Here is a 27,423-nt window from a genome sequence, read left to right as displayed (position 1 = left end):
AAGCGTCTGTCAACAGAGGAGAGAATTCTTAAAAAATGTAATTGTTGTATACCGTTCAAAATTCAAATTCAACATGAAAAAATCTGGTGTTCGTGTACAACTGCAGTGATTTTAATCTTTAATCAATGTTTTTCTTCATTTTAAAGTGTTAATACACTATTTTAACACGCAGTTAATTGCAAATTACTGCCAGATATTCAATGTTGTTTTGGAAAACGACACTCGTCTGGCACTTTAATGGTTAAAATAAGCAGGACATTTTGAGGCTTAGGTGTCGAGCGTGACCGAAGAGCGTAACGTTTAAACGTAAACAAGCCTCCGTCGTCGAAATGAGTTCACACAAGGCTGATGAAGCCGATCATCTCTACACGACTCCCTCCCTCTCTCTCTCTCACTGTACAGCTGTGTTTAGACCTCATCTCACAAAGTGATTTGTTTTATGTCGAGACATAAGGAGTAAACAATAACACGGTGCGCTGGGGTAAAGTGAAACGGTGGAAAACACAATCGAGTCGGACAGGGATAGAAAAAAAAAGAAAAGAAAAAAGTGATGTTCAATAAAAGCCCTGCTTGTTCAGCAGTTTGACGGGATAAATTCTTCATGCGCTCACTCAGCACCCTGTAGAGCAGCTCTACACACACACACACACACAGCCTCAGTACAGTTTGATGGAAACCGATTGACACGTTTTTCAGATGAAAGACGCAAGAAAAACAACCAAAAACCTTTCAAATCCACTCATCTATTCACTGTTTTCTAACCCAAAGAACAAATCAAACAAACGTAACCCTGACCTTTTGTCCAAACACGCAATAAAAACTCAACATGTGAAATTATCAAGACCTTTTTTTTTTCTTCTTTTTTTTTTTTAATAGTCGGTTTTCAAATGACGTAAACACACAAGGAACAAAATCACCATCATCAACCCAAAAAAAAAAAAAAGAAATTCATGATTAAACTGTTATTATTTAAACAGCGTTTTTATGACTCAGCCGTCACACACACACTCACACACACTCAGAACACACAGCCACCTCAGTCCATTGTCACATGTATGTACGGAGGAGACAACGTAGGTGCACACGCACGCATCCGGCGACGTCGGCGACAACAGAGCGAGCTCGAGTGTAAATGAGTCAGAGAACTGAATATAATTAATCTTTAGAGTCCGCGAGTTACACCGGGGGGAAATCGGCGGATGTCGTTCTGAGCCTCGCTTCCGCTAAGACAGTGTGTGCTACCTTACATGTAGAGACGCTTGTGTGACTCACAACAACAATAATAATAATGTTCAGCGTCGCGCACACCTGAGTCTTCACCTCAGGCGGCTGTGGTACTGGGAAAAGAGAACAGTGAAGAAAGTAAATAATGGACGACACCCATGACCCCCGTGACCTCTAACAAAGACGATGAACACGACAAGACGCTATAAGTACGAAACGCAAATTAAAAACCATGGAATGACTAAATATAGACAGCAGTGGGTTTGACGACTGCTGCTCGTCGATATATAATGTCTACATAATGACACAAAAAAAACACACACACACACACACACCTCAACTGTTTCCATGCACACAGCACATCAGTCGTTTCTGCTTCTGGGGGGGGCAAAGCTCACCGCTAAACCACAGACGCTAAAGAAAACTAGAAAAGGACAAAGACAACAGTTATAACGCAGTTGGAAAGTATTCGTCCGCCGTCTCATTTAAACAGACATTTCCACAGAGGGACAAGGACACGTTAAAGCCTCCCTACGCCGCATTTGTCAATTAAACCCCCCCCCCCCCCCCCCCCACTTCCAAAATAAATATGCCTACAGAGACGATTCAACCTGCTGATTGCAGACACTATAAGTAGCCTCCGATTTGCCGAAAGGTGGAGCTGGATAATGATTTAAAGAGCCTCATGCAGAGGAAACACTCGTGAGAAAACACGAGTCTGTCCTCTAAAAAAGGCTGAAGGTCGTTACAGGACGGCTCAGACAGGAGAGGAGGAAGAGTTTATTCAGAGAATTCATGTGGATAAACAAGGCCGTCCACTCATTAACCATCCTAAATAAATAGCTGGATGACATACAGAGTGGCAGGAAGTGGCTCGAGTGAGAGGGGAGGTGACGGAGCAGGGGGAGGTGTGAGGGCAGGGGGAGGCAGTCAGGTCCTTGTGCGTTTGTGTACGTGTGTTTTTTTTTGTTTCAGTTCTTCAGCACGGCCTCGTAGCTCTGGAACACACACTGGGAAACCTCCGGAGCTCTGCACTTGAGAGAAACCTGCAGCGACAGAAGAAGAAGAAGAAGAAGAAGAAGAAGAAGAAGAAGTGAATAACATTGGACTCATGAGACGCCTGCTGATATGGTGAATTTCAATGAGCCACGTTACAGAATTGCAAGTCAAGTCGATTTAGTGACTTTATTTTCACAGTTCTACCATTTAAAAGTCCCAAAATGCAATGTTTCCACTCATAAAAGCTTCATCGGACACTTAGTTCCTGTAGTGATGTCACAATTTATTTGCAATGGGAATTTCTGGTTTTTCCAGAAACCTTCCATGAGATAGGGAACTTAAAGGTGCCATATGTAAGAATGTGGCCAAAAACAGTTACTACATTCAAATTCAAAACACAGAGGTCTTTTAGGTTTCGTTTTCTGACGTAACTGGCAACCCGTTGTTGCTCGGCAGCTGAGACTCTACTGACTGCAATGATTGGTAGGTGGCGCCACATGCCAAAACATGATTTCAAAACAAACATGATTAGCAGTCTGCAAAATATTTTTTAAATGCAAATATTTTGTCTGTACTGTTGTTGGTGAGTTCAGTTTGTTATATGAACATTATTCCCGAGTCTCTGTGACATATTAGGAGGATTTTATGGCCAGTTGCTTTGGATTTATTACATAATGCACCTTTAAGTTCAGGAATTTGGGAAAATAATCCAAATTAATTATTATTATAATTAATAATTAATAATTATTATATTAATCCAATTAAACTAATGAGAGTCTTCGTTATTGATTAATCTGTCGATTATTTTAAGTACTTCCGTAAGTTTGCTTGATAAAATGTTGAAAAATATTGATGATGATGTTCTCGAATGTCTTGTTTTGTCCTCAAACCAAAAAATATCCAGTTCCAATGATTTTCTGTGTTATTTGGAGCAAATAAACCAGAAAATATTCACATTTAAAAAGCTGAAAAGTCAGAAAACTTGAAAGACTTGAGCAGTCCATCAATCGAGTAATCGTTGCAGCCGTAGATCCAATTAATTTACTATTCCTGATCCACTACTTGACATTTGCTTAGATAACAGACATGTTTTTAATGGTTTAATGTCAGTGAAATAAATATATGCCTGACTGAAGTTTAGAGAGAAAGAAGAAAAAGAAAGACAGACTTCTGTCGTCTTTCCTGTTCTGTTGCTGCAAAAAAAGGGAAGAGATTCGTTAAACTGAGAGCAAAAATACTGAGGTTTTTGTGTCATAAACTCAAGTTACAGTGACATTTATTCACCGTGTCTGAGAGGATAAGAGCGGATCAAAATTACGTACGTCAAAAACAGGAAATATAAAATAAATGACACGGGGCGTAAGTGACTGCTGATCTCTGATGAGCTGCAACAATTCAATACATGAGACAGAGATCAGGGACATTTCTAATTCCTCCAGCTCTGTGATTTATATCACAGGAAACAATAAGAAGAAGAAGAACCTCTGTCTTTTCCAGGAGAAAACTCATTATTTTTAGTCAGAGGAAAAAAAAAACAGGGGTTTATTATTTCAGTCTTATCAGACACAGACACATTGATCCAGGTGACAAAAACAAAAAGGCAGCCATCTTCACTCTGTGAAGGTTTCGCCTTCACAGAGTCACTCATCACGCTCAATGTCACATGTCGCGGTAAAGACTTATTAGCAAAAACACAAAAAGACGAGCAGCAATTCAACATTTCTCCCAAAAAAAAAAAATATATTTTTGCTAATGAATTTCTGTGCTCTCTCTGCTGTGACCAACGGACTCGTTAATAACATGAGCTGATCCTCCGTGAGCGCTTTTTTAAAAAAAACAGATGAATACATAAAACGCAGCGAGACGCTAAATCCTCAAACGCAGACTTTGACACATCTGTTCTGTGATTTGAGCAACTGAAGTTTCATTTCCTTCGCTCTCGGAGAAAACGAGAAGAGAGAAGGAAAAAGGTTTCTTCCTCATTTTCTTTTACTTTCTCTGCATTTTACACCATTAAATTCTCCTTTAAGCCTCTGGGGGTGTCTTTAGTTTTGTCACAGAAAATGCTAATACCTGCGCTTTTAATGATTTTAGTGAAGTTATTCAGCTGACATTTAATAAGTCGCTGATTTCCCACCAGGCTCTAACGTGTATCCACTCGGTGGAAACCAAGAACAAACAAGGATGGAAGGGTGAAGGAGTGTTTTGCGCTAATATGAATCGCACACACACGGCTCTGAAAGTGTTGCCTCTGTACTCTCAGGGCTCTTTACTAATGCATGCTGCTGCTGATGGAAAAACATCCAGACAGCCGTGGTCCTGTCAGCAGGGGGGGGTGGGGGGGGCAAAAGATGTGAGGAAATGCAGAGGCTCCAGCCCGGAAATGCGGCTGCTGCTGCTGCTTCAGCAGATGTGCGATTAAGAAACTAGAGAAGGGGAGAAATGAGCTTGTGTGGCATCGATGGATGAAAAAGACAAAACTCTACAATCAAAGTTTTCTCTCCAAAGAACACGGGACTTTACAGACGTGACCGTGTCCTTGTGTACGCGTGAGGCAATTAAAAGTGAGCGACGGGCCGCTCACGTCGCAAGTAAATAAAGAGAATTGTGAATTCACAGACAGACTGTGACCTGACGCCGCTGCAGCTCTTTGATCAAGATGCAGCATCGCAAGAGATAGAGAGAGAGAGAGAGAGAGAGAGAGAGAGAGAGAGAGAGAGAGAGAGAGAGAGAGAGAGAGAGAGAGAGAGAGAGAGAGAGAGAGAGAGAGAGAGAGAGAGAGAGAGAGAGAGAGAGAGAGAGAGAGATGACACACTGACGTACGACGACACACTTGAAAATTGATGTGTTTACGTTTACGAGTGCCTTCGTCAGGACTGGACCGTTGCATCTTTAAAACGTAGACCGCGCTGTAAATAGACAAAGACATTAGGGGTGGGGGGGAAAAATCGATTCACAATTTTGTCCACAATTCTGAATCGATTCATAAACTTCAATAATCGATTTTTGAAAAAAAAATAAAAAATATATATATATACATTTTTTTCAAGTTTCTATTTTGAAAAACCACACAAAACACCAGTTTGTGTTATTTGTGTACAGTTTATTTTTGTAACTTCTGGGAGAAAAAGGCAGCTAGCCTAAGCTTTTATTTATGCAAGTTATTTTTTTGTACAGTAAGTAAGTTTTTATTCGTTTTGAATGAATAAAAGTTAACTTTTGTCTTAAGTTTGCCTTTGTGTGATCACATTATCTTATACAAACTGTATTGTTTTGATGCCATAATTTGCCTGAACACACTGTGCATTGCATACATTTCGATTTTGAATCGAATCGTGACCCTAGGAATCGGAATCGATTATCAAAATAGCAGAATTACAGAGTGCTTTAGTCACGATTAGACCTTTGCATTTGCTGTAACTACACAGGTATGTGTCTTTATAAAAGACATTACCATGATGTGGGAAATAAATGAATAAACATTCTATGATTTTAAAATAAACCGACAATTTTTTTTCCCCTTTGAGTAATTTAATTAATTCAACACACAACCCTAAAATAACTTCCTCACCAAACTTCTTTAAACCACTCCTTATTATCACTTCTCGGTCTCACTGAAAACTTGTTGTAATTATGTGTGTGATAATTCTCAAATTCTGCTTTAATGGAAAAAAAAATAATAACCTCCACATTACCAAGCACAAGCAGTGGGGAAGAAAAAGAAAAAAAGATATCAGCTGGTCACATGGTTGCCATGGGGACAGGAGATGGCAGCTGAGGACTCTCTGCCACATATTAAAAAAAAAAAGATAACCAATGTCCCAATGTTCTGATAGAATAACCGTCACAGAAGTGCAGGCAAATCACATTTCTGTCACTTTCAAACATTTTAAACAAACCCTGAGCAGATCACCAATATTTTCATCATCAAGATGTGTCAAAACATAATATGAAAGGGTCCCTTAAAGCTTTTTAATCTAAAAAAGCTTCACAGGAGTTTTTATAGCACCTTCAAATAGATTTACGTTTTCCATCTTTCAAACCTGCCACTTAAATCCTCTCTCTCAGTGTATATTTGTGGCTTTAAAGGTAAGCACTGCAAACCTAAACTTTACTATAGACATCATACAGATGTCTGGATGTTGCCTTGGCAACCAAGAGTTTTGTAGGTTAGACAATATTAGACTGTTTAATATGATTAATGAATATTAGGAATGACTTCACACTAAAGGGCTCAAAGGTTATTTCTGTCAGACGTTAGAAGCTTAAGGAATTTAAATAACATAGATCTATTTTAAAAGTTGATTGGATGACGACCTGGAAAAGTAGCTTAGGATCCACATCCACATACAGAGATCACACCTTCTCTTACATTGCGTCAGTTTTTCAAAGAACTCCTCTCACCTCTGTTGAATTACTGTGAAATCCAGAATTAAGCCCACCGTCAAAAGTCAAGTCACTGAGACGTGCGCACACAAAAAAATCTAAGGCTAACGCAGATGAAAGTGTGGGCAAAGCTCCACTTCTCTGATTTTAAGTAATGAGTGGTTAGATATCAAGACAAAAAAAAATCTCATTTTAAAACGGGACATAACATGGTGGGAAGTAAAGTTTCTCCATTTCACGGCGATTACCATTTAATGCACGTCTGTGTTCCTGCATTTAACACAGAAAACAGGCGGTGGCAAAGGGCTTCGGCGTCTTAGTCTAAAAATAGCCGCACGCCAACAAAAGGCTTTGGCAGCGCGGCTTTAATGTGGCGTGCCAAGAGAGCGCGGGGAGCATGCAGCAGCTCAGAGACGAGCACACTCTGCACAAACTGCACGGCGAAATAGAATGCAGCCACTATTTTAAGTCTTTTCAGTCACAATGAGAAAGTGTAGGGTTCCGACACCTTGGTGGACAATTCAAGGACTTTTCAGGGACTCTCGCGTGACGTTATTCGCTCATCGATCTGCATGAAATCTCGTGTCAACACAGTGGACAGTGTCCACAACGCCGCTAGTAATTATGTTTGTTCTGTAGGTCTATGTACACACATCAAGCAACGCAGGGCTCATGAAACAGTAGGCGGCGTCGTAACAAACCAATTCAATCATTTCTTGCACGACTTTCAAGCACTTTCAATGACCCATGTGGATGAAGTAGAGCTGAAACAATTCATCGTCAACTATTATAATCGATTTGAAGCTTTTTTTTTCATGATTAAAACAAGATTTGTGATCGTTTTAGCTTCTTAAATGTGAATATTATCTTTCGTTTCTTTGCTCCTCAAGAAATCATTCAAAGTCAATCAGTTTGGTTTGTGGTCATTTCCAGGTTTGACAAATACTGATCAACATTTTATGACATTTCATCAAACAAACGGCTCTAATATGCAGCTCTAATATTTAGGGCAATCAAGGACCCATAGTAACCCTGTGTTTGAATAACAGAAATAGCTTAAAGTGGACGAGAACAACCTCCCTGAATGCATCACAAATGTAAACATTTCTGCAAATAAGGAGTAAGAACAGAAAAAAGGTAAACACCGGTGAAATAAATAAATAAAATGTATAATATCCATTAGGTAAAAATCAAGCCTTCCCTTCTCCCAGAGCCGCGTTTATTAATTCTCTTGCGCGAGTGCACTCTATGTAATAAGTGAAGTGAATAAACTGGCAAAAGGTACGAAGCGGACTCATTTAAAATTCTACTTTAATGAGTCTGAGGCTGAGGCTGACTGACAAACCGGAGAGTCTAAATGGAAGAAAACAAAAAGATGACGGTTCATGACACGGCTTATAAATAAAAACATGTTCAGGAAAGCAGAGCCCGAGTCGCACCAAGGTCACCGCCCCGGACGAGTCGCTCACAATCTCGACACCTCACGCAATCCGTGACAAAGGAGAGAGAGACGTGCGACAAAAACCATGAAGGACACGGACAAATACACACACAAACACAGTCTTTTTCCACCTCCTTCATACGCACACACGCAGACGCAGTCAAGTACCAAATCTTAGAGACGCACGCACTCCAATCACAGCAAAATGAACCCGTCTGCACCCTTTTCCACGCACTAACCACTCAGAACATCGGAGCAATCACTGTCATGTCTCCGCCTGATCTAACCTGCTAGTGCTGTGTCACGCATCCTTATGACGGGCAGTGACGACAGCACAGCGACTGAGTATATAGTGGCCTTCGAGAGCGTCATAAAAAATGATGTGTAGGTGCTTCGTGCCCTTTCAAATCAACGTCGTAAAAGAAGAGCTTTTGATTAAAACCGAAATCGGTGCTAAAATACAACAGAAAATGTGTTCTAAAAGTAGAACAAACAGTGTTTCAAGTTGTAAAAATCTAAATGTTCAATATAGAATGCTGTCAAAAACTGGCTTATTATCCATTTCAACTTTTTTATCTATTTTAAATCACAAAACATGTCCCATTAAATTTCTCTTCATCAGTGAGCAAAGTTAATTCACTTCGACCTTGACGGAGTCTTTAGCAAAGGAAACCATTTGCTTAATATCACTGCATTTGGTCTCATGTAATAAACCTACAGGTTGTCATCGTCTCTTAAAGAAGTTAAAGATCCAGTGTGTAACATTTAGGAGGGTTTTTACTGGAAGAAATTGAGACAACTACTCATTTGTGTGTCTGTATAAGTGAATAATTGCCAGGGATGGAACAATACCACTTTTTTAATGCCCGATACCAATACCTTGAGTATCTACCTATACTGATATTAGTCCCATAAACACAACACATTTGTGCCGAGTCATTTGTGTGTCACAAAGATTGTTCTCCCCAAAAAAAGAAAAAACAGCCCAACATGACATTTATATTTTTACAGTCTGTGCATAGCACAACACAAGATATATAGGATTTTTGTATTTTGTATTGATTTTGACGTGTATTGGACCGATACCAATAGTGACCGATTCCGATTCCCACCCCCTGAAACTTTTCAATGTACTTCAGACAAGGGCCTTGCTTTACAGAGGCTGCACTAATGTTCTACAGTAGCCCAAAAGAATGTGCATGTTTAAGTGTAAGCTTATGAAGCAAATTAAGTAAATGAATAAAGGCTATAACATCATGCCAATGCATAGAGCTGCAATGATTATTTGATTAAATGATCATTAATGTAATACTATATGAATCATCAACTATTTTGGTAATCGATTTGAATGTTTTTCTGATTTTTCAGCTCATAAAATGTGAATATTTTCTGGTTTCTTTGCTCCATAGAACAAGTCATTTTGGTTTGTGGACCAAACAAGACATTTGAGAACATCATCATTTCAAGGTTTGGGAAACACTGATCAACATTTTCTGGACCAAAGAAGCACTCGGTTAATCAACAGACCAATAGGTTATGAAGATAATCGTTAGTCGCAGCTCTATCGAGGCATAAACCAATGAAGAAGAGATTGTAAGAGAGCGTTTACATCCTTTCTAATATGCAAAGGCCACCATCGCTCCCCGACGTGCATCACACCTTTACTCCAGCACCACGACCACAACAACAGTGCTGAAGCTTACACTTGTGAATTCAACTCAAAAAACAGTTAAATACTCACCATGAAGTTGGGGTTTCCCGCCTGCACCTTCAGCTCAGCCAGCACCCAGATGCCATTGGTGAGTTTTATGGATTGATAGAGCATGTCCTGACCGTCCACTGTGCGCTTGGCTATGGTGAAGATGTGACTACCCTGTAGTTTGTTAGAAGCCGCATCTGTTGAAAGAACATGATTATAAAGCAATTTCCTCTTTTTATCTGAAGCGAAATGATGTACTGTTTATTTGGACAGACTGGTTCTCATTTAATACTCGCGTCATCCTAAATAACAATTTTCCTTTCGAGCACCATGATAGACCAGAGGGGAGATTTGTTATTCACCCATCATGCCCCAATATTTAACTGCAGAGCATCTGTTCAGTAAAGGTACAGTGACTAATCTGGAATAAACTCTTGTCCTCTGCCGCCTGCTGCTGCTGCTGCTGCTGCTGCTGCTGCTGCTGCTGCTGCTGCTGCTGCACTCCAGCGGGACATGAAACTCTCTCTCTTTGTTCACGAAGGAGAAATTTTAATCTGTGTGGGGAAATCTCCATTAAGCAGTCATTAAGAATTCATCCCCAGCTCAGCTGCACTCGAGCTCGTGTAAGGCGAAATTATGGTACAAAAACGGCGAGTACAGCTGAGGAGTTCTCATTAGAAGCAATTTGCATGGTGATTGAGGGTCTGAATTTGTGATTGCCACCGCTCCTCTGGTCGATCGGTGCATTTAAATAGACGTCAGGATACAGCGTTCATGTGCCTGTGCTGCGTTCTCCTGCTCTCTGCTCCGGCTCTGATCCTCACCTGAGTTGAGGTGGCAGTCTTTGATCTGAAACTGGGCCTCATTGTCATTCGGAATGTCTTTCCACGTGGCGAGGAACACCTGCCGATCTGTAGGTGAAGACACAGCGAAGGTGAAGTAGCACATGCAGCAGTTGAGGATGAAAACAGGCTTTGTGCTTCAGATGAATGTACACACTGTGGTGTTAGCCTGCAGAGAGTCAAACCTCCACGGGATCAAATACAAAATGGTTTTACACAAAATCAATCAAAGAGCAACATAAAAATAAATAATGGAAAAAGGCCTAGAGGTCGACAAATATGGGTTTTTCTATTTTCTATTTAGAAATCAGTTCAGCAAACGGCAGATCTATGATTTTTTTCTCACATCTGATAAATAATAACCATTTAATAGGACAAATTATGCACATATCTGCTCAACTTAAACATTTAGTTGACAAAACACTACGAGTGTCTCGATCCAATCTGCATTCTGCGTCTTCACTGCAGTGTTCACATACATTTTCATTCAAAAATCTGAATGAATTACTTTGTCGATTGAACTTTTGGCGATAAATGTAAGTTTCGGACCACTTAGCAGCATCGATCAAGTTCCTGGGATTTAGATGAATGTACACACTGTGGTGTTAGCCTGCAGAGTCAAAGCTCCACGGGATCAAATACAAAATGTTTTTACACAAAATCAATCAAAGAGCAACATAAAAATAAAGTATGGAAAAAGGCCTAGAGGTCGACAAATACGGGTTTTGCTATTTAGAACAGTTCAGCTAACGGTATAGATATGATTTTTGGGAGGATTTTTCTTCAAAAAAATATTTGCTTGACTTAAACTTAAGTTAGTGAACGTGTAAAAAAAAACGTGTAGAAAGTGTAAAAAGGCCTTACACTGACATTAGTTATGTACATACTGTGCAGCCCTAACATGCAAAACACGGCAGGTCGACAATCACTCACACATATACTACGTCACACCTCTTGTGCCCTCGTTGAAAGACGCAAGTGCTGCGCCGTTCGCGTCACCAGAGATTTAAGGCTTTGAGCCTTGAGAACAAAGAGATTTAGTCGCGATGCACTCACCCATTGTCCCGTCCTCTACAAACAGCATGCTGATGGGGTACTGGCAGCTGAAGTAGAATACGTCAATGTTGTTCTTAACAGCCACCTGCACCGGCGAGTATGAGACAGGAGGAGAAACAAGGAGCAATACATGAGTAATTACGTTTCAAGTGCCATTCAATGACGGACACTGCTGGTTCACAGCGGTTTGTTAGCTTAACAAGAGGGCTACAGTGCTTTGGGCATCTTTAACAAGCACCATCTATATGTCAACATTGCTGTCCATTTTCTTAACATATGTTTATCTCGAGGTGGGAAAAATGATTTACAATATTTTGATTACTTCATAAGACTACCTATACATGGCCCTTAGAACATTCTTTACAGGAAAAATGAAAAAAGAGAGATAAAAACACCAGCCTGGTTAAAAAAAAAAAACAAAAAAAAGAGACATCAAACAAATGATGATGCATAAATGAATGACAAGTAGAAGAAAAAAGGAAAAACTCAAGTGCAAGGCAGTGAAACAAGTGTGGCATTTACAAAAGCACATGGGGTGGGCGAGTGGCGCACACAGTGATATTGATCAGGCTGCTCAACAAAGAAGTGCTGAGAGAAGGACGGGGAGTTCAACCAGAGAAAAGCAAGTGATTTGTGAATAATTCATTAGTGGATCTTATTCCTGGGTGCAATGCGGGACTACACAAACTACATTAAGCTTCACTGTGAATATTGGTAAACATAAACAAACAGCTGCATTAGACAGGGTTGGATGAAGAAGTCAAACAACATTAGTGGTAATAAAAAAATATATATATGTTTAGTGCTGGGCACATTAACGCATGACACATTTCCATGACGACTGACGCGCGTGACGCCATGTTTTTTACGCGACTCGCGATTGTTAAAATTAGTCTCTAAAGTAACGCTAAACTTTAAAAACAGAGGCACACATACTCAGTACAGAGGTACGCTGGTCATTGGTAGCGCTGCTGTTTTCGTTTAATAAACAGACTGCTCCAGTTCGACTGTAGGCGCACTTATGGCGCTAAAGGAGCACGCACGTCTTTTTCTGCTCAGTCGTCATGGAAAAATGTCATGAGTTAATGTGCGTTTATGTTGACGCCGTTAGCGTGCCAAGCACTTAATATATTATATAGTCTTTGATATAAACAACTCTCTTGCGCTGCCATGTGTTGGCAAACCAGATAATGACCACTTTGATGATTGAAATCACATCAACGCTTGTGCTGTAAAAACATCACAGAACTGACTTTGCCATCACAAGTTAAAACAGCACAAACGGTGTTATCCTGCGATATCATCTCCCATCAAGCCAAAATAACATGAAGCTTCTCAAAAATGTCAAAACTAACAGCGGAACCAATCAAAGCAAGGCCAAGGGACGGCAGAGCATAAAAGGTGAGCAAGGACTGCTGAGGCCAGTGGAAAACAAAAGAGTCATGTGCTGCAAAGACCACTAATGACCGCCGCCCACCTCCATCACCCCCTCAGTACTCTTATCTTTTCTCTCCAGCTGCACACGGCATCCTTCCACCCTTCTGTCCAGTTAAAAGAACCACCCAGATCAAACGCAAGCCTCTCCCCCCTGCTGCTTTTTATTTCCGCCTTATCCAAACGGCTCTGATGGCAGTTCCTCCTTTTAAATTCCTTTTTAATGTGTGGCATGAAAATTCAGCAATAAAGGTGAATAGTGGAGAAATAGTCTCATATTTACACGACCAAACAATGTTTTAATCTCACAATTTTAATACATTTAGGATATAGCCGCAGACACATGACTAAGTGACTAATGCTTTTATTTAATTAGTAAAAACATGACACACAACTATGTCTGCCAACTCAGTACATCTACAGTAGAGTGTTGACATGTTTTTCAAGGCTCTTGGCTGTGAGATGTCTCTGTCCTTCTATAAAGTAATTATTTAAATGTAATCGTGTTTCTTGTCACACCTGACAATAATCCAACAGTAAGGGCACTTGCATAACATTCAGTTTCAGTTGAACATCAACATTCAGCGAACAGCAAAAGTTGCACACATTTAATGGGGAATGAACATCGTGTTACCTGCAGGTTATTTAAAGGCTCCATCTTCATGACGGGTCCCACAGTACTGAGGGGCAGAGCCACTTCGATACTCTGGTTTGGGCTCAGAGGAGTAAGAACCTGAAGTGGACCGGCTGGAGCGAGACCAAAGCTAGAGAGGAATAAAGTGAAAGAAACGCGTCACAGACTGCAGAATCATACACTACCGTTGCAAGCTTTCCATTAAAAGCCACACTTTTATTCATCAAAATAGTTGCATTTGTATTTCTGAATGTTATATTCACTGAAAAAAGTGTATTTCCTTCAAAAATAAGGACATTTCTAAGTGACCCCAAACTTTTGAACAGTAGTGTATATATAGACATCTCAGTATCCATCACTTTATTTGAGAGCTGACCTGTTTCTGTTGAACTGGATTGCAAAATCACTCATAACACTCATCGCTTTATTGGTGAGCGTCATCTCCATTTGGATGACCCCGGCACGGCGGGCAAATGTGCCCGATATCTCCAGACCCTTTGCCTTCATGGCAGGAAGCCAAATCTTAAAGAGAGAAACAAGATTTTATATTCCCACTACTGGTGTTACATCGTTCTGTGACGTCTCTTCCCAGCTAATCAAAAACTCACAGTTTTAGCAGGGCTGTAAGCCCCCATAGGCAGACCAACTCCACCGCCGAGATCAAACAGGTCATCCAGACCACCGCTAACCGGGGCACTGAAAGATGCCGGCATTGCAGCGGGAGGACCGCCGAAAGCTGACCCCATCTGTGGGTCACAAAACACCCGTGTTACTTTCCACGTTACTGTGCACTGAGAAGAAGTACAAGAAGACATTTACGAGATGAAATCACTTACAGCTGGACTTCCTCCAAGATCTCCACCGAGCTGGGTAGGAGGGGGGAAAAAGGTCATAAAATAAATAAGGTTGTTCTGTTGTTGCAACAATAATCCTGGAGGATTTGAGGAAGATGGATGGAAGGGAGTGGGGGGCTAACATTTTGGTCAGTGATAAACAACACCTACAGGGGTATACTCTCTATAAAACTTTTTTAGGATACATTTTGCTCAAATGCTACTCACAACATTTGTCTACAGTGGACAGGGTCATGGCTTTACTAATGAGTATGGAAAACAACATGGAGTGCTGGGCGTGTTGATGACATCAACGCATGATGCGTTTCCATGACGACTGACCGGAAAAAGACGCGCGTCATGTCATGTTAACATGCCGTGGGCAACAGAGTCCAGGCACCGTTTACCAGTTAGCTCCGTTTGCGCCGTTAGCTCCATTAGCGCCGTTAGCAAAACATGATGTCACGCGTCATTTTTTTTCCGGTCAGTCGTCATGGAAACACGTCATGCATTAGCATTGACACCGTTAAAGTGCCCAGCACTACACTCATTCTACACTCATAGAGAAAGGACTACGCAGGGACACCAGGGGGCAAAGTGCGGGATCTAGACTGGTGCTGGCCTTTATTGGTCCAGCGTGGTCTCCTGGACCAACCTCAGTGGGGCTGTAATCTGGGGGCGATGGGGACTGATGTGAGAGCTGAGGTGACTGAGGAGTGTCCATCCGCGGGGGAATGTGCGGCTGATTGTGGACGACCCCAACACAACGGCGTGAGCACAAAATAAAGAGAGACAAGTACTCGAGGATTAAACGGCATGCTTACTCAACATATCACCAAAATACCCATGACAAAGGATGCATGAAAACGTCAAAGTGTTATGTGAGGATGACAGTAAAACAGTAGTGGGTGAGTGAATCCTCTTTAAAAAAAAAATGGTCTGAGATGATTTACAAATGTTTTGCCCTCTCCCCTCCATGTAGTTACCGGCTCAGACTCATCCCCCATCTGGAGGTGCAGCATAGAACAAAGAAAGGAAAACACACACAAGGGTCAAGAGAAAACAGAAAGAGAACGAAAGAGAACGAAAAGATAGAAAAAGGTCCTGGCTGTTTTATACTAAGGTTTTGTTTGGAACCCAAGAGTTTCACGTAAATAGTGGGGAGTTTGAAAACCTACCAGGCTGTCTAGTCCTCCTCCAAGAAGGTCCATGGCACCCATCTGCATGCCAGATGAGGGCGGTGGCGGTCCAGTGGCGGTAGGAGGTGTCAGATCCAGATTAAGAAGATCACCCAGCAGATCTCCCTGGGATGGGATGACAGCAGGGGGGGCTTCAGAAACTCCACCAGCAGAACCAGCATCTGGGCTCTCACTCTCCCCACTAGAAGGTATAAAACAAGACGGGGGGGGGGGATAGCAACATTAAATTTGACAAAGTGTTTTATAACAAATAAAAATCCAGTGAGCAGCATCTCGCTGGGTGAACATGCCGATTGATGATTCCAGAAGGCAGAGGAGAATTGTCAAACTGATTTTAAATGATAGACAGACAACAGTAACTCAAATAAGACGGCTATTTCTGAACACGCATCAAGCCTCGAGGCAGGTGGGCAGCTCAAGCAGCTGTAATAGCAGCCCCGTGTACCTAATAAAGTGGCTTTTAACTGTAATTGGCAACTGTTAGAAAATGAAAATTGACAATTATCTTTGGCTTGCCAAACACTTTAACCGCAATTTCTCGTTAAACTGTCGCAATAAATCCATCCAGTCAACGGAGAACAACAGGAAGTAAAAGTAATGAGCTGTAGGCAGGAGGCTGCACAGCCTGACGCTGATGAAAAGGTTGTTACTCAGCAGATCTGAAGGTAAACATGACCGCAGAGTCAAAAGAAGCTAGGTCAACTAAAGTAAACAAACACTTTTTGCCTGCAGTGTTGAGGTGAAAAAAAATAAAAAATTAATAACGGTGCATGACTCACGATCCAGAACTGCCGGGGAGTCTCTTGTGCTGAACGCCACGGCTGCCCTCGACAAAGGCACTCGGAGGCTTGTGGTAGACAGAGGCCAGAGTACCAATGTGGCAGATAAGCTCCTCCAGCAACGTGGGCTCAATCAGATCCGTCTCCTCAGAGATCAGGGGCTTCTCAGCCAGAACCACCTCCTTGGCAGCCACAGGATCAGTGGAGAGCAGACGCCAGTAGATGTAGCCACGGTCCCTGAGGTCTGGGTTATCAGAATCCTGGAGAGAAAGGATGGAAGCGTGAAGATGAGGAGTTATTATTTATGGAGAATGTTTTTATCAATGATTAGGGTTAGGGTTATGTTCAACTTTTTTTTCCTGTCCTAGCTGGTTATATGACAGAGTGTGCTTAGAGCTAGAAGTCTGAAAATGTCCGAGGCAACGTGGATGTGTATATTTTCTGTTTGTAGGCGTCAACTCAATGTATTATTTTTTTTTTTTTTTGTAAATCGCTGTTAAGTGAATGAATGAATGAATAAAAAACCTAATTTTAAGAGCTGAATTATGCAACACAGGTTCAGGTCCATTGCATTTTTCTTTGCTTACATCTACACAATTGAATGGAATATCATACATAAGCCCTTATGTGTTAAATTTGTGATTTTAATATTTGATAACACACATCAAGTCGTCTTTTTGAAACCACAGTTGATAAACTTCACCGAGATACAGCCAGATCTAGATTGCATGCAGAACTGCACTCAAAATGTAATGTTCTCAACAGTTTGGACCAGTTGGTATGAATCACAGTAGATTTCTGGAAAAGTACAGCTTTAACTTTGACTGAAATAATATAAGAGGTTTTCCACATTATCCCTTTGATATTCTTTTCGACCATAAACATTAAAATGCAGTCAGCGTAACTGCAGAGTAAGCTGTTAGCTCTGACCACTGCAGTTCATTACTTCAGCAAGTGCAAGGTTCGGTACCGTAATTGCTACGGTAAATTCAGTGTACCTCAAATAAAAAAAATAAAAAAAACACATAAATGGGAAAATCTGTTGTAAATTTACATAAGCAAAAGCCAAGGAATTAGTCTAAAGTCATGTTAATGAGAACTATGTGAAATCCAGTAAGAAGACACAAGCGATGAGTTCAGAGTCATAGACGGTGAAATGATGCCAGTGAACATCTGTGCACAGATACAAGTACATTTCTGTCATTGTGATATTTGTGGCACGGATTTCAGATGACGCCTAAAGGGAGAAGTCGAGTAGTGTGTGCTACAGTCTTCAAACGCATAATCAGGAAAAAGGGGGAAGGTGCAAAATCACCCCATCGAGGCAGAAACCCTCCAACAGAGGACACAGGTATTCACACACTGCAATGTTCCGTACATTAGTCACGGCTGGCTTCACTGTGTAGCACAGGGTGCAGTACTTGTGTTCTTGACACACTGTTTTGAAGAACGACCCAAAAGAAATTGGATTTGAGCAGTTCAGACTGAGACGTGTTATAAATCTGCTTTGAATGCACTTTCTTTTCTGTTCAGACATTCAACACCAATCTACATATGCAAAACTATCAGATTTGGTTCTTTTGGTCTAGTCTAAACAAGGGCTGCTTGCGTGCATATCCTTTTTCCTCACCTGTGTGGCCAGGCTCAGCACCTGCTGCACCAGCTCCTGGGTCTCAGTAGGTTTTTTCAAGAACAACTTGACGATGGCCGTCAGCAGCTGCAACTGCACCTAAAGGGCAAAGTAAACACGGACAGTAGGTTACAACCACACACCCAAACACAATCGATCATCCTGTGCGTCTACTGCTAATACATTTTATGTTGACTCAAGATATTAAACCATGATAGGTAAAGGTGAACAATCCACCTACGAGTCACAATTGCAGACTGGAGCATTCCATGCTTTTTAAACCTACAACATCACTTAATATAAAGCAATAATGTGGATCTATTGCTAAGGAAAAGCCTATGAACCGAGTGTGTTTTGCCCACAAAGTACCGTGCTAGGACACTCTTTTGTTTGGTCTGAAAATGTTGACAAACGAGTTAAAAACGGCTGTTGAGCTGTTTGAATGTGTGCCTCAGGGGTTATTGTCTCTGTGTATATAGTCCCTGTATATGCAGATCCACAGGGAAAGACAAATAACTGTCATAGGTCGTGGAACAACAAGCATTGGATGAAAAAGATGCCCAAAGATTTGAAACTCCTAATCAGTAGAATTTAAACGCTGATTAAGACACAGAGAGGTAGGTATGTTGATAACAAGACTTGATAAGGCCAACTAAGAAAGATTTCCGATAAAACACAGCACAGAGACAAAATCCAGAACTTTCAATGACACAGAGAATGTAGCTAAAATGAATGGCATGATGATTGCAGCATTTTTTTTTAGAAAATGGACAAACTGAATTTATCAGCCCTAAAGCTTCAGTGGAAATAACAAAAAAAGAAGGTTCTGTTGTGGTCATCATCATCATCATCATGATGTCCTGACCTCATTGTCATTGAGACATTTTGGGGAAATCTCAAATGAGCAGTTGATACAAAACAACCCACAGATTTATGGGAGCTGGAGACTGATGTCTGTTGGTTTCTTTACAGATAAATTGTACTGGGGTATAAACTGTAACATGGCAGCTGTGGCACAGGAAATGAATCAGGCCGTGTACTAATCTGAATGTCAGAGGTTTGACATAGACGACATACTGAAGCTCTAACTGCCCTGATAATGTGCATGACTGAAGGGCACATTCAACATAAAACGCTTTTAATAATAATGAATCCATGTCTGTAAAAGCACTAATTCAGTGCAATACACTGGCCATTTTACAGCACTGTGTACTTCCATTAGACATAGTTAATGTATTTTTACATGGGTTCTCTCTTTCATTTTCAGTGCTTTGAAGCAGCAAATCAATGGCTTCAATTATTTGTTACTATTGAAAAGCATGCTACTTAGTGCCAGCGCTGAATTCAAATAATTGATGCTACCGTCATTACAAATGCACTTATAACACATTTTTGGAAATAACAACCTCCCTTGCTTTCTCTCTCTCAAAACACACCTGAGTGCTTTCATCGTGGAAACCCTCCAGAAAGCTCTCCAGCAGCTCGTCGGCATTGTCAATGCGCTCGGCATATTCTCCAACAATCCAGATCATGGCAGCGCGGGCTTCCGGCTCGTCTAAAGAGTCCAGGTTTTCACAGAGAGTGGCGATGACACTCTCATACCTGTGTAGCAGTCACACAAAACACAATACAACACAATTAACAGTGCACGTTAATGTAATTTATCTAAAGCTACATCCATGGATGAGTATTCTCATACACTGGAAGCAGATTTTCTACTGAGCAGTCATTTCACACTAAAAAGTATTAACAGCACTTTGAATTCCCCACTTGTAGTCCAGACGTGACGAGTAAGACCCAGTCAGGAAGCCAACTCAGGTAACTGCATTATGGATTTTACGATTTAAGGGCTTTATTTGATTATTTAGACTAAAATGCAGCATCAAAGTTTTTTGTTTTTTTTACTGAAATTAGTGATCAGAAAGTAATCTAAATGGTAAGTGTAACATGTACACTACCATTCAAACATTTGGGCTCACTTAGAAATGTCCTTATTTAAGAATATAATATTAAATGAATCAGAAATACACTCTATACATTGTTAATGTGGTAAACAACTATTCTAGCTGCAAACGTCTGGTTTTTAATGGAATATGTACATAGGTGTATAGAGGCCCATTTCCAGTGTTCTAATGGTACATTGTGTTTGCTAATCACGTTAGAAGACTATTGCATGATTAGAAAACCCTTGAAAACCCTTGTGCAATGATGTTAGCTCAGCTGAAAACAGCTTTGCTGGTTCTTTGATGAAAAACACAAACAAATTGTATAGGCGACCCCAAACTTTTGAACGGTAGTGTGGCTGTAATGCATTAAAGAACAAAAACACAGTAGTGTGAAAATCGCATTAGAGTCGCTCTCCTTTGTACGACGCACCTGACATTTCCTGATAAACTTCCGTGGTTTAAAATGAGTGAACCGAGTCCAATTAGTCCAAGTCTGACTGGGCAGTGACTCATCAGGGCTCGAGCCACGCTGCGGTGAACGATTTGTAAGGCTTCTTCCTTGGGAGACTCTCGACACCAGGGTGACGCTTTAGAGCCGTGTGGGAGAAGATCCACTCGGCAAAAGTCACGCTCCGGCAAAATATGTGCCTGACCTTTTACCAGGTGAAATCCGGGCAGGATGTGAAGTGCTGTGCACTACAGATGAACTCTGCCGCTACCGAGGACACTTTCCTTCTGCAGATCATCTTTTAGAATAAAGCTGGAAAACACTTTATAAGGAGCTTTGCCGATATATGCGGCGAGGAATATATATATATATATATGTGAGAGTCAGTGGAGTAGAAAAGGTGAGGGGGGGGGGTGAATGACTATTGCGGCATAAATGTCAACATCAGACAGCAATGCAAAGGAATTATAGGTCGTACAATGTCATATATCTGAGATAATGTAAATGGCCGCCCTATAAACCGCAATGGAGCTGAAGTATATGAGAAATGCTCATTACATTCTGTGAAAACAATGATGCTAAATAACAACCACACTTTGAGTGTCCACATATTGCAAACATAATCACTCACTTTACATTCAGCAATTCGTGGAATTATTAGGACTGAAAATCAATACAACTTACTTGTTGGGGTATTTTCGGAAGATGTCCTTGATGACCACAATGGCCTCCTGCACCACATAGTTGACCTTAGTCTGGATGAGGTCCAACAGTGTGCTGACACAGCGCTCTGCTGATTGCTAATGAATGGAGAGGAGAAAAATAACATGTCATTTTAGGCCAATAAACAATACAGATACAAGAAAAACTATGATATATGGTAAATAATCTGTGAAATTGCATTGGAACGGCTTGTTTTGTTTTCCATTACTACAGGAATGACTGTAGGGTTTAAGTAAACAGTCCTGTGTTCCATGATCTGACATCACCACCACTTACCTCTACTTTGATGGCACAGCGGCCAATGGCTCTGACCGCTTTGCGAACAAAGTCCACATCCACCTCCGTGGCGTATTCCTTCAGCTCAGCCAGAACCTATGGCAAGGCAGACACATGTCAGTGTGTCTGTATATTATTATTTCATTCCAAAAGCAACATTTATAGTCATGTAACTGTAAAATCTGTGAGTATATTACCTGGGCGATGTTGGCTTGAGATGCCAGACGAATCATGATGTCCAGTTTCTCCAGTTTGACGTAGATTGGGTCGTTATATTTGACAAAGAAAACCTTCATCTCATGTTTCAGGATCTCTGGGCTGAAAAGGTATTATTATTATTTGTGAGAAGTGACTTGAGATTGTACAGCAGAAGTACAACTTTTATTAAGGTCTGCTGTTAAGAGACCACCTTCACAGACTCACCGCCTCTGAACGATGAGATTGATGTTTCTCAGAGCCACGTATTGCAACTCGGGCTCAGCGGAGAGGAGAGTGACCAGCGGAGGTGCGAGCTTCTTCAGCAGGGTGCCATAGTAGTCCAAGTCTTTGGGCAGCATCTCCATAAACTTCATTAAAACTTTAACCGCCGACAACACCACGGCAGAGTTGGCGTGCGAGAGCCTTGGCGTCACGCGCTCACAGATGCTGGTGGACGGTAACAACATCAGGAGGAGGAAAAGACGAAAATTAAATTTGAGTTTTCTGGGGAATAAGCGCTAAATGATATGCAGCGATAATGAGGCCAGTGTTTCGTTTTACCTTTGGGACTCGCGATCATCACGAGGTGTGTAATTGGCCAGGCAGTCAAGAATGAATATCTGTCCCCACTCTGTACACTCATTTAAAGCGGTCAACAACTTGTTAATGGTTTGAGGGTTCAGGTCCATCAGATTACTGTTGGGATGAGACTCCGCTATCTCAGACAGCGCTGCCACGGCATTTGCTACAACCTTGAAATAAAGACATGAGAATTAATGACGTTTTGGCATCATGGTAATTAGAAAAAGCAGGATAACTGACAGTGTCGTACCATTGGGTTGGAGTCAGAGATTAGGTCTTTCAGGGTGTCCAGGAAACCTTGGTCCTCCACCAGCTGAGCATTGATATCATGGAGCTTCGCCACGCACACAGCAGCCGTCTTCCTCACATACGGGTCTTCGTCCTTTAGACATTTCCTCAGTGGCTCACAGAGGTACTCTGTGATCTTGTCCACGCGGATGCAGCCCATTGTACGCACAGCAAGAGCCCGGATGAGAGGGTTGGGGTCTTCACAGTCCTAGATCAGGGAGGTGAAAGATTATCATAACATTTTAACTTATTTCCTTACCATCCATGCATGAGTACTGTTTTAATATTAGGAAAATTATCATATTCAGATGTCACTGATGTAATAGTAAAATTAAAAAGAACAAAATAAATGTCATCTTACAAAACCTGAGATCAACACCGTGACGTTTGGTAATTATCTCGCTAGTGTTTAAGATTCAAGAAGCAACAAATGGGAAATTACTTTAAACAGCTGCCCAGAACAGGATGCTCGAGTGGCTCGAGTTAATATATTTATTAATTTTGAGTATAGAAAACAAAGAAATAATGTTTGAAAAGGAGCAGAAAGAAACAATGTCCCTATTTCCATGTTATTTACAATCTGAATATCCACCAACAAGTGCAAAACAAGAGCATGCATCACTGCAGTTAAAAGATTAAACACAAATAAGATTATATCAGTGTATATGTCTACACACCTGTGAAAGACCTTACCTTTACAAAGGTGTTCACAGCCATGATAGCCATGTCTGGCTGACTCTTGGCATAGTTCATCAGGTAGAGGTAGACCAGCTTTTTCAGCTCCAGGTTGTCCGTCTGCATGCAGTTCACAACGTCTGGGAAAAGAGCACTGAAGGAAGGACAAGAAGGTTAAGTTAATATTAAGTCAAAATTGAATTTTCAGTGGGTAAATCTAATCTAACACTGATATTTTTGACTCTCACCTGACATCTTTGCCAACTGTCATAGAGGCAATGACCTTCTTTACAGCTTCTTTCTTCTTCTCTTTCTTGTCACTGTTGAGCTCAGCCTTCAGCTCAAAGATCTCACCTGCAAAACACACAAGGGAGAGGGATCGTTTCACTCATCTGTTTGTGTTCTTCATAATACACAACTGTAGATAAACGTTAAGGCATCTGAGCAAAAGACAAAGTGCAGGAAAGTGATGGCTTTGCAACTTTGCTTCTTCTTGGAGGAGCAAAACTCATCATAATCGGGTGATTATCGCGCTGCAATCAGGTCATTCTTGTCATTGATCAACGCGTGGATGATTGATCAGACCAACACATCACAGACTTTGTGACACTTTCATTAACTACCGCAGCCTATAACTCCTGTGGTGGTTCACTGATAGAGAGAGAGGCTTTTACGATGAAACCACAGCAGGGCACGTTTGCATGATTAATAGCAGAGCAGCAGCTCCAATCAAACGGCAACCGAGAGTCAAGTTGCATGACTGCCGATGGGAGGGGCCGGGCAATTATTAAACAGGATCATTAAATTCATTTTGAAAAGAGAATTTGGCATCGAGTTAGTGCCATTTCATATGTAAAGTGCGAGAGATGAGCAGCGCTTTAGGCAACGAGTATTAAATGATGATATACACACACAAACACACACACACACACACAGGTAGACTTGTGGGCGATGATGAGCAGGTGGTAAAGCTAAGTAAATACAAGGTCACAATAGATCCGTTACACTGAAAATGACAATTGGGGTGCAAACACTATGAAAACAGTCAAAAGTGAAATTATAAACTTGTATTTATATAACATTTTCCTCCTCATTGTTGACAACGAGTACAGATACTGACTGAAGTATATCACGGTGTGACAACAACAGAAGTTTATTTTGTGTTTGTGTGTTGCTTTGAGGTGATCTTCAAGGGATTCATCTTTGTTTGGTTTATACACCAGTGCAGTGATACTACAGTGCCTATCTGCAAGCGCTACAGAGTAAAAACAAGCCGCAGAAACACTGTCAATTTTGGGCTTAAACCTAAATCTATCTGCTTAAGTGTTTCCCAGGCAATGTGAACTGTTAATCTCTCCCAATCTCCTACAAGATTTTTGCCAAAGACTGAACACAGCATCACTGAGCAAACCCACAGACACAAAACACACACTCAAAGAAATATTCTCGCATGGTAAAGTTGCAAGAAATCCTAAACAAACATACTCATAATTATCTGTTAGCATTTTCTAATCCCTGTACGTGGGAAAGTACCAGTAAAATACAACATGGGGCACAGCAGGACAGTTAAAGTCTAATCTAATTTTTAGCAACCAGTTGTTTGGTTAGGGTCATCAGTGTTGTTACAAAGGAGGGTGACGGTAATTTAGTCTGAGCTATGGTCAAGTTACACAGGTGCATTCATCAACTTGACCATAGTGTGGCTGGGAATACAATCAAATTATTCAATAACGACTCCCCTGCTGCTAATTAAACGTTAAATACTTGTTTAAACACAACGTATGGATCTGGACTTTATTGGATAGGACAGTGAAGTGTGAAAGGTCCTTGGAATGGGCACCTGCTCGACTGAGCTATCCAGCACCCACTGTTACACCATTTGTAATTTTAACAAAGCGTGAGCGATCAGACCTTTCTTGGTGGTGGTGAAGTACTTGGAGTCCGTCATTTTGGATCCAAATTGTCGATTCTCCTGCAGAACACAGAGAGAGAGAGAGAAGGTGAAAACAGTTATTGAGGTAGTGTCTCTTTTCTGGGAGGATGACAGGGACAATCGCATGAGCAACAGGAAATTCTAGAACTGCAAGCACAGGGAAATTGGAGGAATTCCCGTCTCCGGAGCAAATGGGAGCTATCTATCAAAACATAAACAATGACTGCTGGTGAGAAACCGGACACTAATATCTCCTCTATCCTGGTCAACAAATCTCCTTCGCTGAGCAGCATAACAATGCATCTCTGGCTGTAGATTACGCACATAAATCAGCACCTCTCCAAAAAAAAAAAAAAAAATGGACAGATCATTAACCGTTTGACAAGTAAATAAATTATATTATTTGCTTGCTTGATTGGAATCCAAAATGGTACAAGAGTTATAAAACTGCTCCTCTCAACTTGAGAACAATAAAACATTTTCATTATTTATGCACCTTGTCTGTACAGAATGGAACTAATAGCATGTCGATATAATTATCATGTGACTGACTTCCGATTCTCTCAACTATATACTGTAGTCTTTGCCTTGACCATATAACATAACCTATGTTTCAGGGATATTCCATGTACAGCATATATGATAATCCCCTTTAAACCCCCTTTAAAGGAACAATTTTACTTTTGTTTCTAGTGTATTGTATGTATCACTTGTTTTAGAAATAACCAGAAAGATTCTTGAATCCTTGAATGATGGTTAATTGTTAATTTTGCATCACATTTAAGGCCAATGCGTGTGTGTGTTATTAATAAATGCTACATTGGTACTAGTGACACTGAAAATGAATGACAACTAAACAGTAGGGGTGGGATTCACGGGGGACCTCATGATATGATACACAATACCAACTATATCACAATGTCACTGCCCTTCAACAATGATAATAAATGTAATGCAAGGCAATCATATAGCGATACAACACAAAAAAGTCAATGAAAAGTTCACGATTTCTCCATTTATTCACAACATAGAGGGAAAAAAGTGCATAAAGTATATGTATTAAACATGAATGGGGCATCTCTCAACATGGCTTTCTGCACCATTACACCGCTGGCCAGGTAACTTACACACAATATTACCTCCTTCATTTGAGCAGCACGCCCTAGCCTACCGATTATTTTGCATGACGAATTGATATTTTTGACCCACCCTTACTAAAAAAAAAAAAAAAGTAAAATACATATTTCCATTAAATGATGTGGTGATGTAGGTTAAGGCCTACGAAAGTAATCATACTAATTATACGATGTTACACACCTAAAACAAGTCTCTTCAAATCAGTTGCACTCAAATTCATGATATGTTATATTAAATATTCTATTAACACTTCACGACACTGAGAAGAGTCTGTCAGTGAAAGCTTTCTTCCTCTTTTTTTTACCCTCTTTCCTAATCCTAGTTTCACCACAGCGATCGTTAATTGTGTAAATAAAGTTCCGCTTAACTTTACCCTTATCGAAAAAGAAGCTGACTTCGGCGTACTTCATTATCGCGATACCACACACCATTCCACTATATTACGATAAGGCACACTGTTACCGGACTAACATCGTCGCTGATATACGTTGGCAGCTCATAAAAGGAGACATTTAGAGTAGCTAAGTGTAACTTAAACTTGCTAACCTGGCCACACTGCATATGAATGGCTCGCTAGCTTGCTAAGCTACAGTGACATTAACGCTAGCATAGCCGCCGAAGATGCACAGAAAATAGGTCAACGGTGACGTCAAGTGATGCTAATTAGTGTCTATAGTCAACGCGGTGAGCGACGACAATCGTTCGATAACTCACGCAGAGATGATTCGCCCATTCCTGCATGTTAGCGGTAGTTAGCTTGTGATGAATGGAGCAGGTGCTAAAGGCTAACGGCTAGCTGTGTGTGGTGCTGTCAGTGTCAGCTAGCGCCCGAACACTTGTGCAGCTAACAGCGCAGCTGAGGCATGACCTTCTAAGCAGGGAATTATGGAAGCCTTTGCCGGGATAGCTAAGCTCTTAATCTGTCAGGCCAGTTTAAACCTTACCCAACGAATCAGCGTACCTCCCGGAGTTACTATTGAACTCCCCGCACAGAGAAACTGGAGAGGAAATGTCCAAACATCTTACCGTGACAGGCGAAGCAGGAGCAATGATGGCCTTCG

The 27,423-nt window shown here is 41.0% G+C and overlaps 1 protein-coding gene across 2 annotated transcripts; it reads right to left on the bottom strand.

Annotated features, from left to right (window-relative positions):
• Nucleotides 1-1,828: 1,828 nt before the first annotated feature.
• On the bottom strand, nucleotides 1,829-27,423 carry ap1b1 (adaptor related protein complex 1 subunit beta 1). Of its 2 annotated transcripts, none has more exons than XM_083904486.1 (22): nucleotides 27,389-27,423; nucleotides 25,204-25,264; nucleotides 23,541-23,646; nucleotides 23,311-23,446; nucleotides 22,580-22,825; nucleotides 22,309-22,499; nucleotides 21,973-22,194; nucleotides 21,747-21,867; nucleotides 21,550-21,645; nucleotides 21,235-21,350; nucleotides 19,593-19,758; nucleotides 18,157-18,255; nucleotides 16,527-16,786; nucleotides 15,727-15,928; nucleotides 14,552-14,581; nucleotides 14,324-14,461; nucleotides 14,092-14,237; nucleotides 13,716-13,845; nucleotides 11,648-11,732; nucleotides 10,574-10,660; nucleotides 9,792-9,946; nucleotides 1,829-2,270 (listed from the first exon to the last, which is right to left on the bottom strand). In XM_083904486.1, exons 2-22 carry the CDS (start codon nucleotides 25,238-25,240, stop codon nucleotides 2,196-2,198), a joined length of 2,844 nt encoding a protein of 947 aa, XP_083760612.1. In that variant the 5' UTR covers nucleotides 25,241-25,264; nucleotides 27,389-27,423; the 3' UTR covers nucleotides 1,829-2,195. The 2 variants fall into 2 exon arrangements, with proteins under 2 accessions (XP_083760612.1, XP_083760613.1); XM_083904487.1 differs by having other exon boundaries at nucleotides 27,307-27,397.

Source organism: Microchirus variegatus (genome assembly GCF_963457635.1).
Source record: "Microchirus variegatus genome assembly, chromosome: 18".
Lineage (NCBI taxonomy): Eukaryota > Metazoa > Chordata > Actinopteri > Pleuronectiformes > Soleidae > Microchirus > Microchirus variegatus.
Note: the sequence above shows the minus strand (reverse complement) of the source record. Positions and strands in the feature narration are given on the sequence as shown.

Bases quoted from the DNA above. Each gene is read 5' to 3' on its own strand.
- ap1b1 (XM_083904486.1), bottom strand. From the start codon at position 25,240: ATGACGGACTCCAAGTACTTCACCACCACCAAGAAAG. The intron at 21,646-21,746 runs GTAATATACTCA...GCCTTGCCATAG, and splicing joins CTCAAGCCAACATCGCCCAG to GTTCTGGCTGAGCTGAAGGA. The intron at 13,846-14,091 runs GTCAGCTCTCAA...ATTCCTCTCTAG, and splicing joins ATCCAGTTCAACAGAAACAG to CTTTGGTCTCGCTCCAGCCG.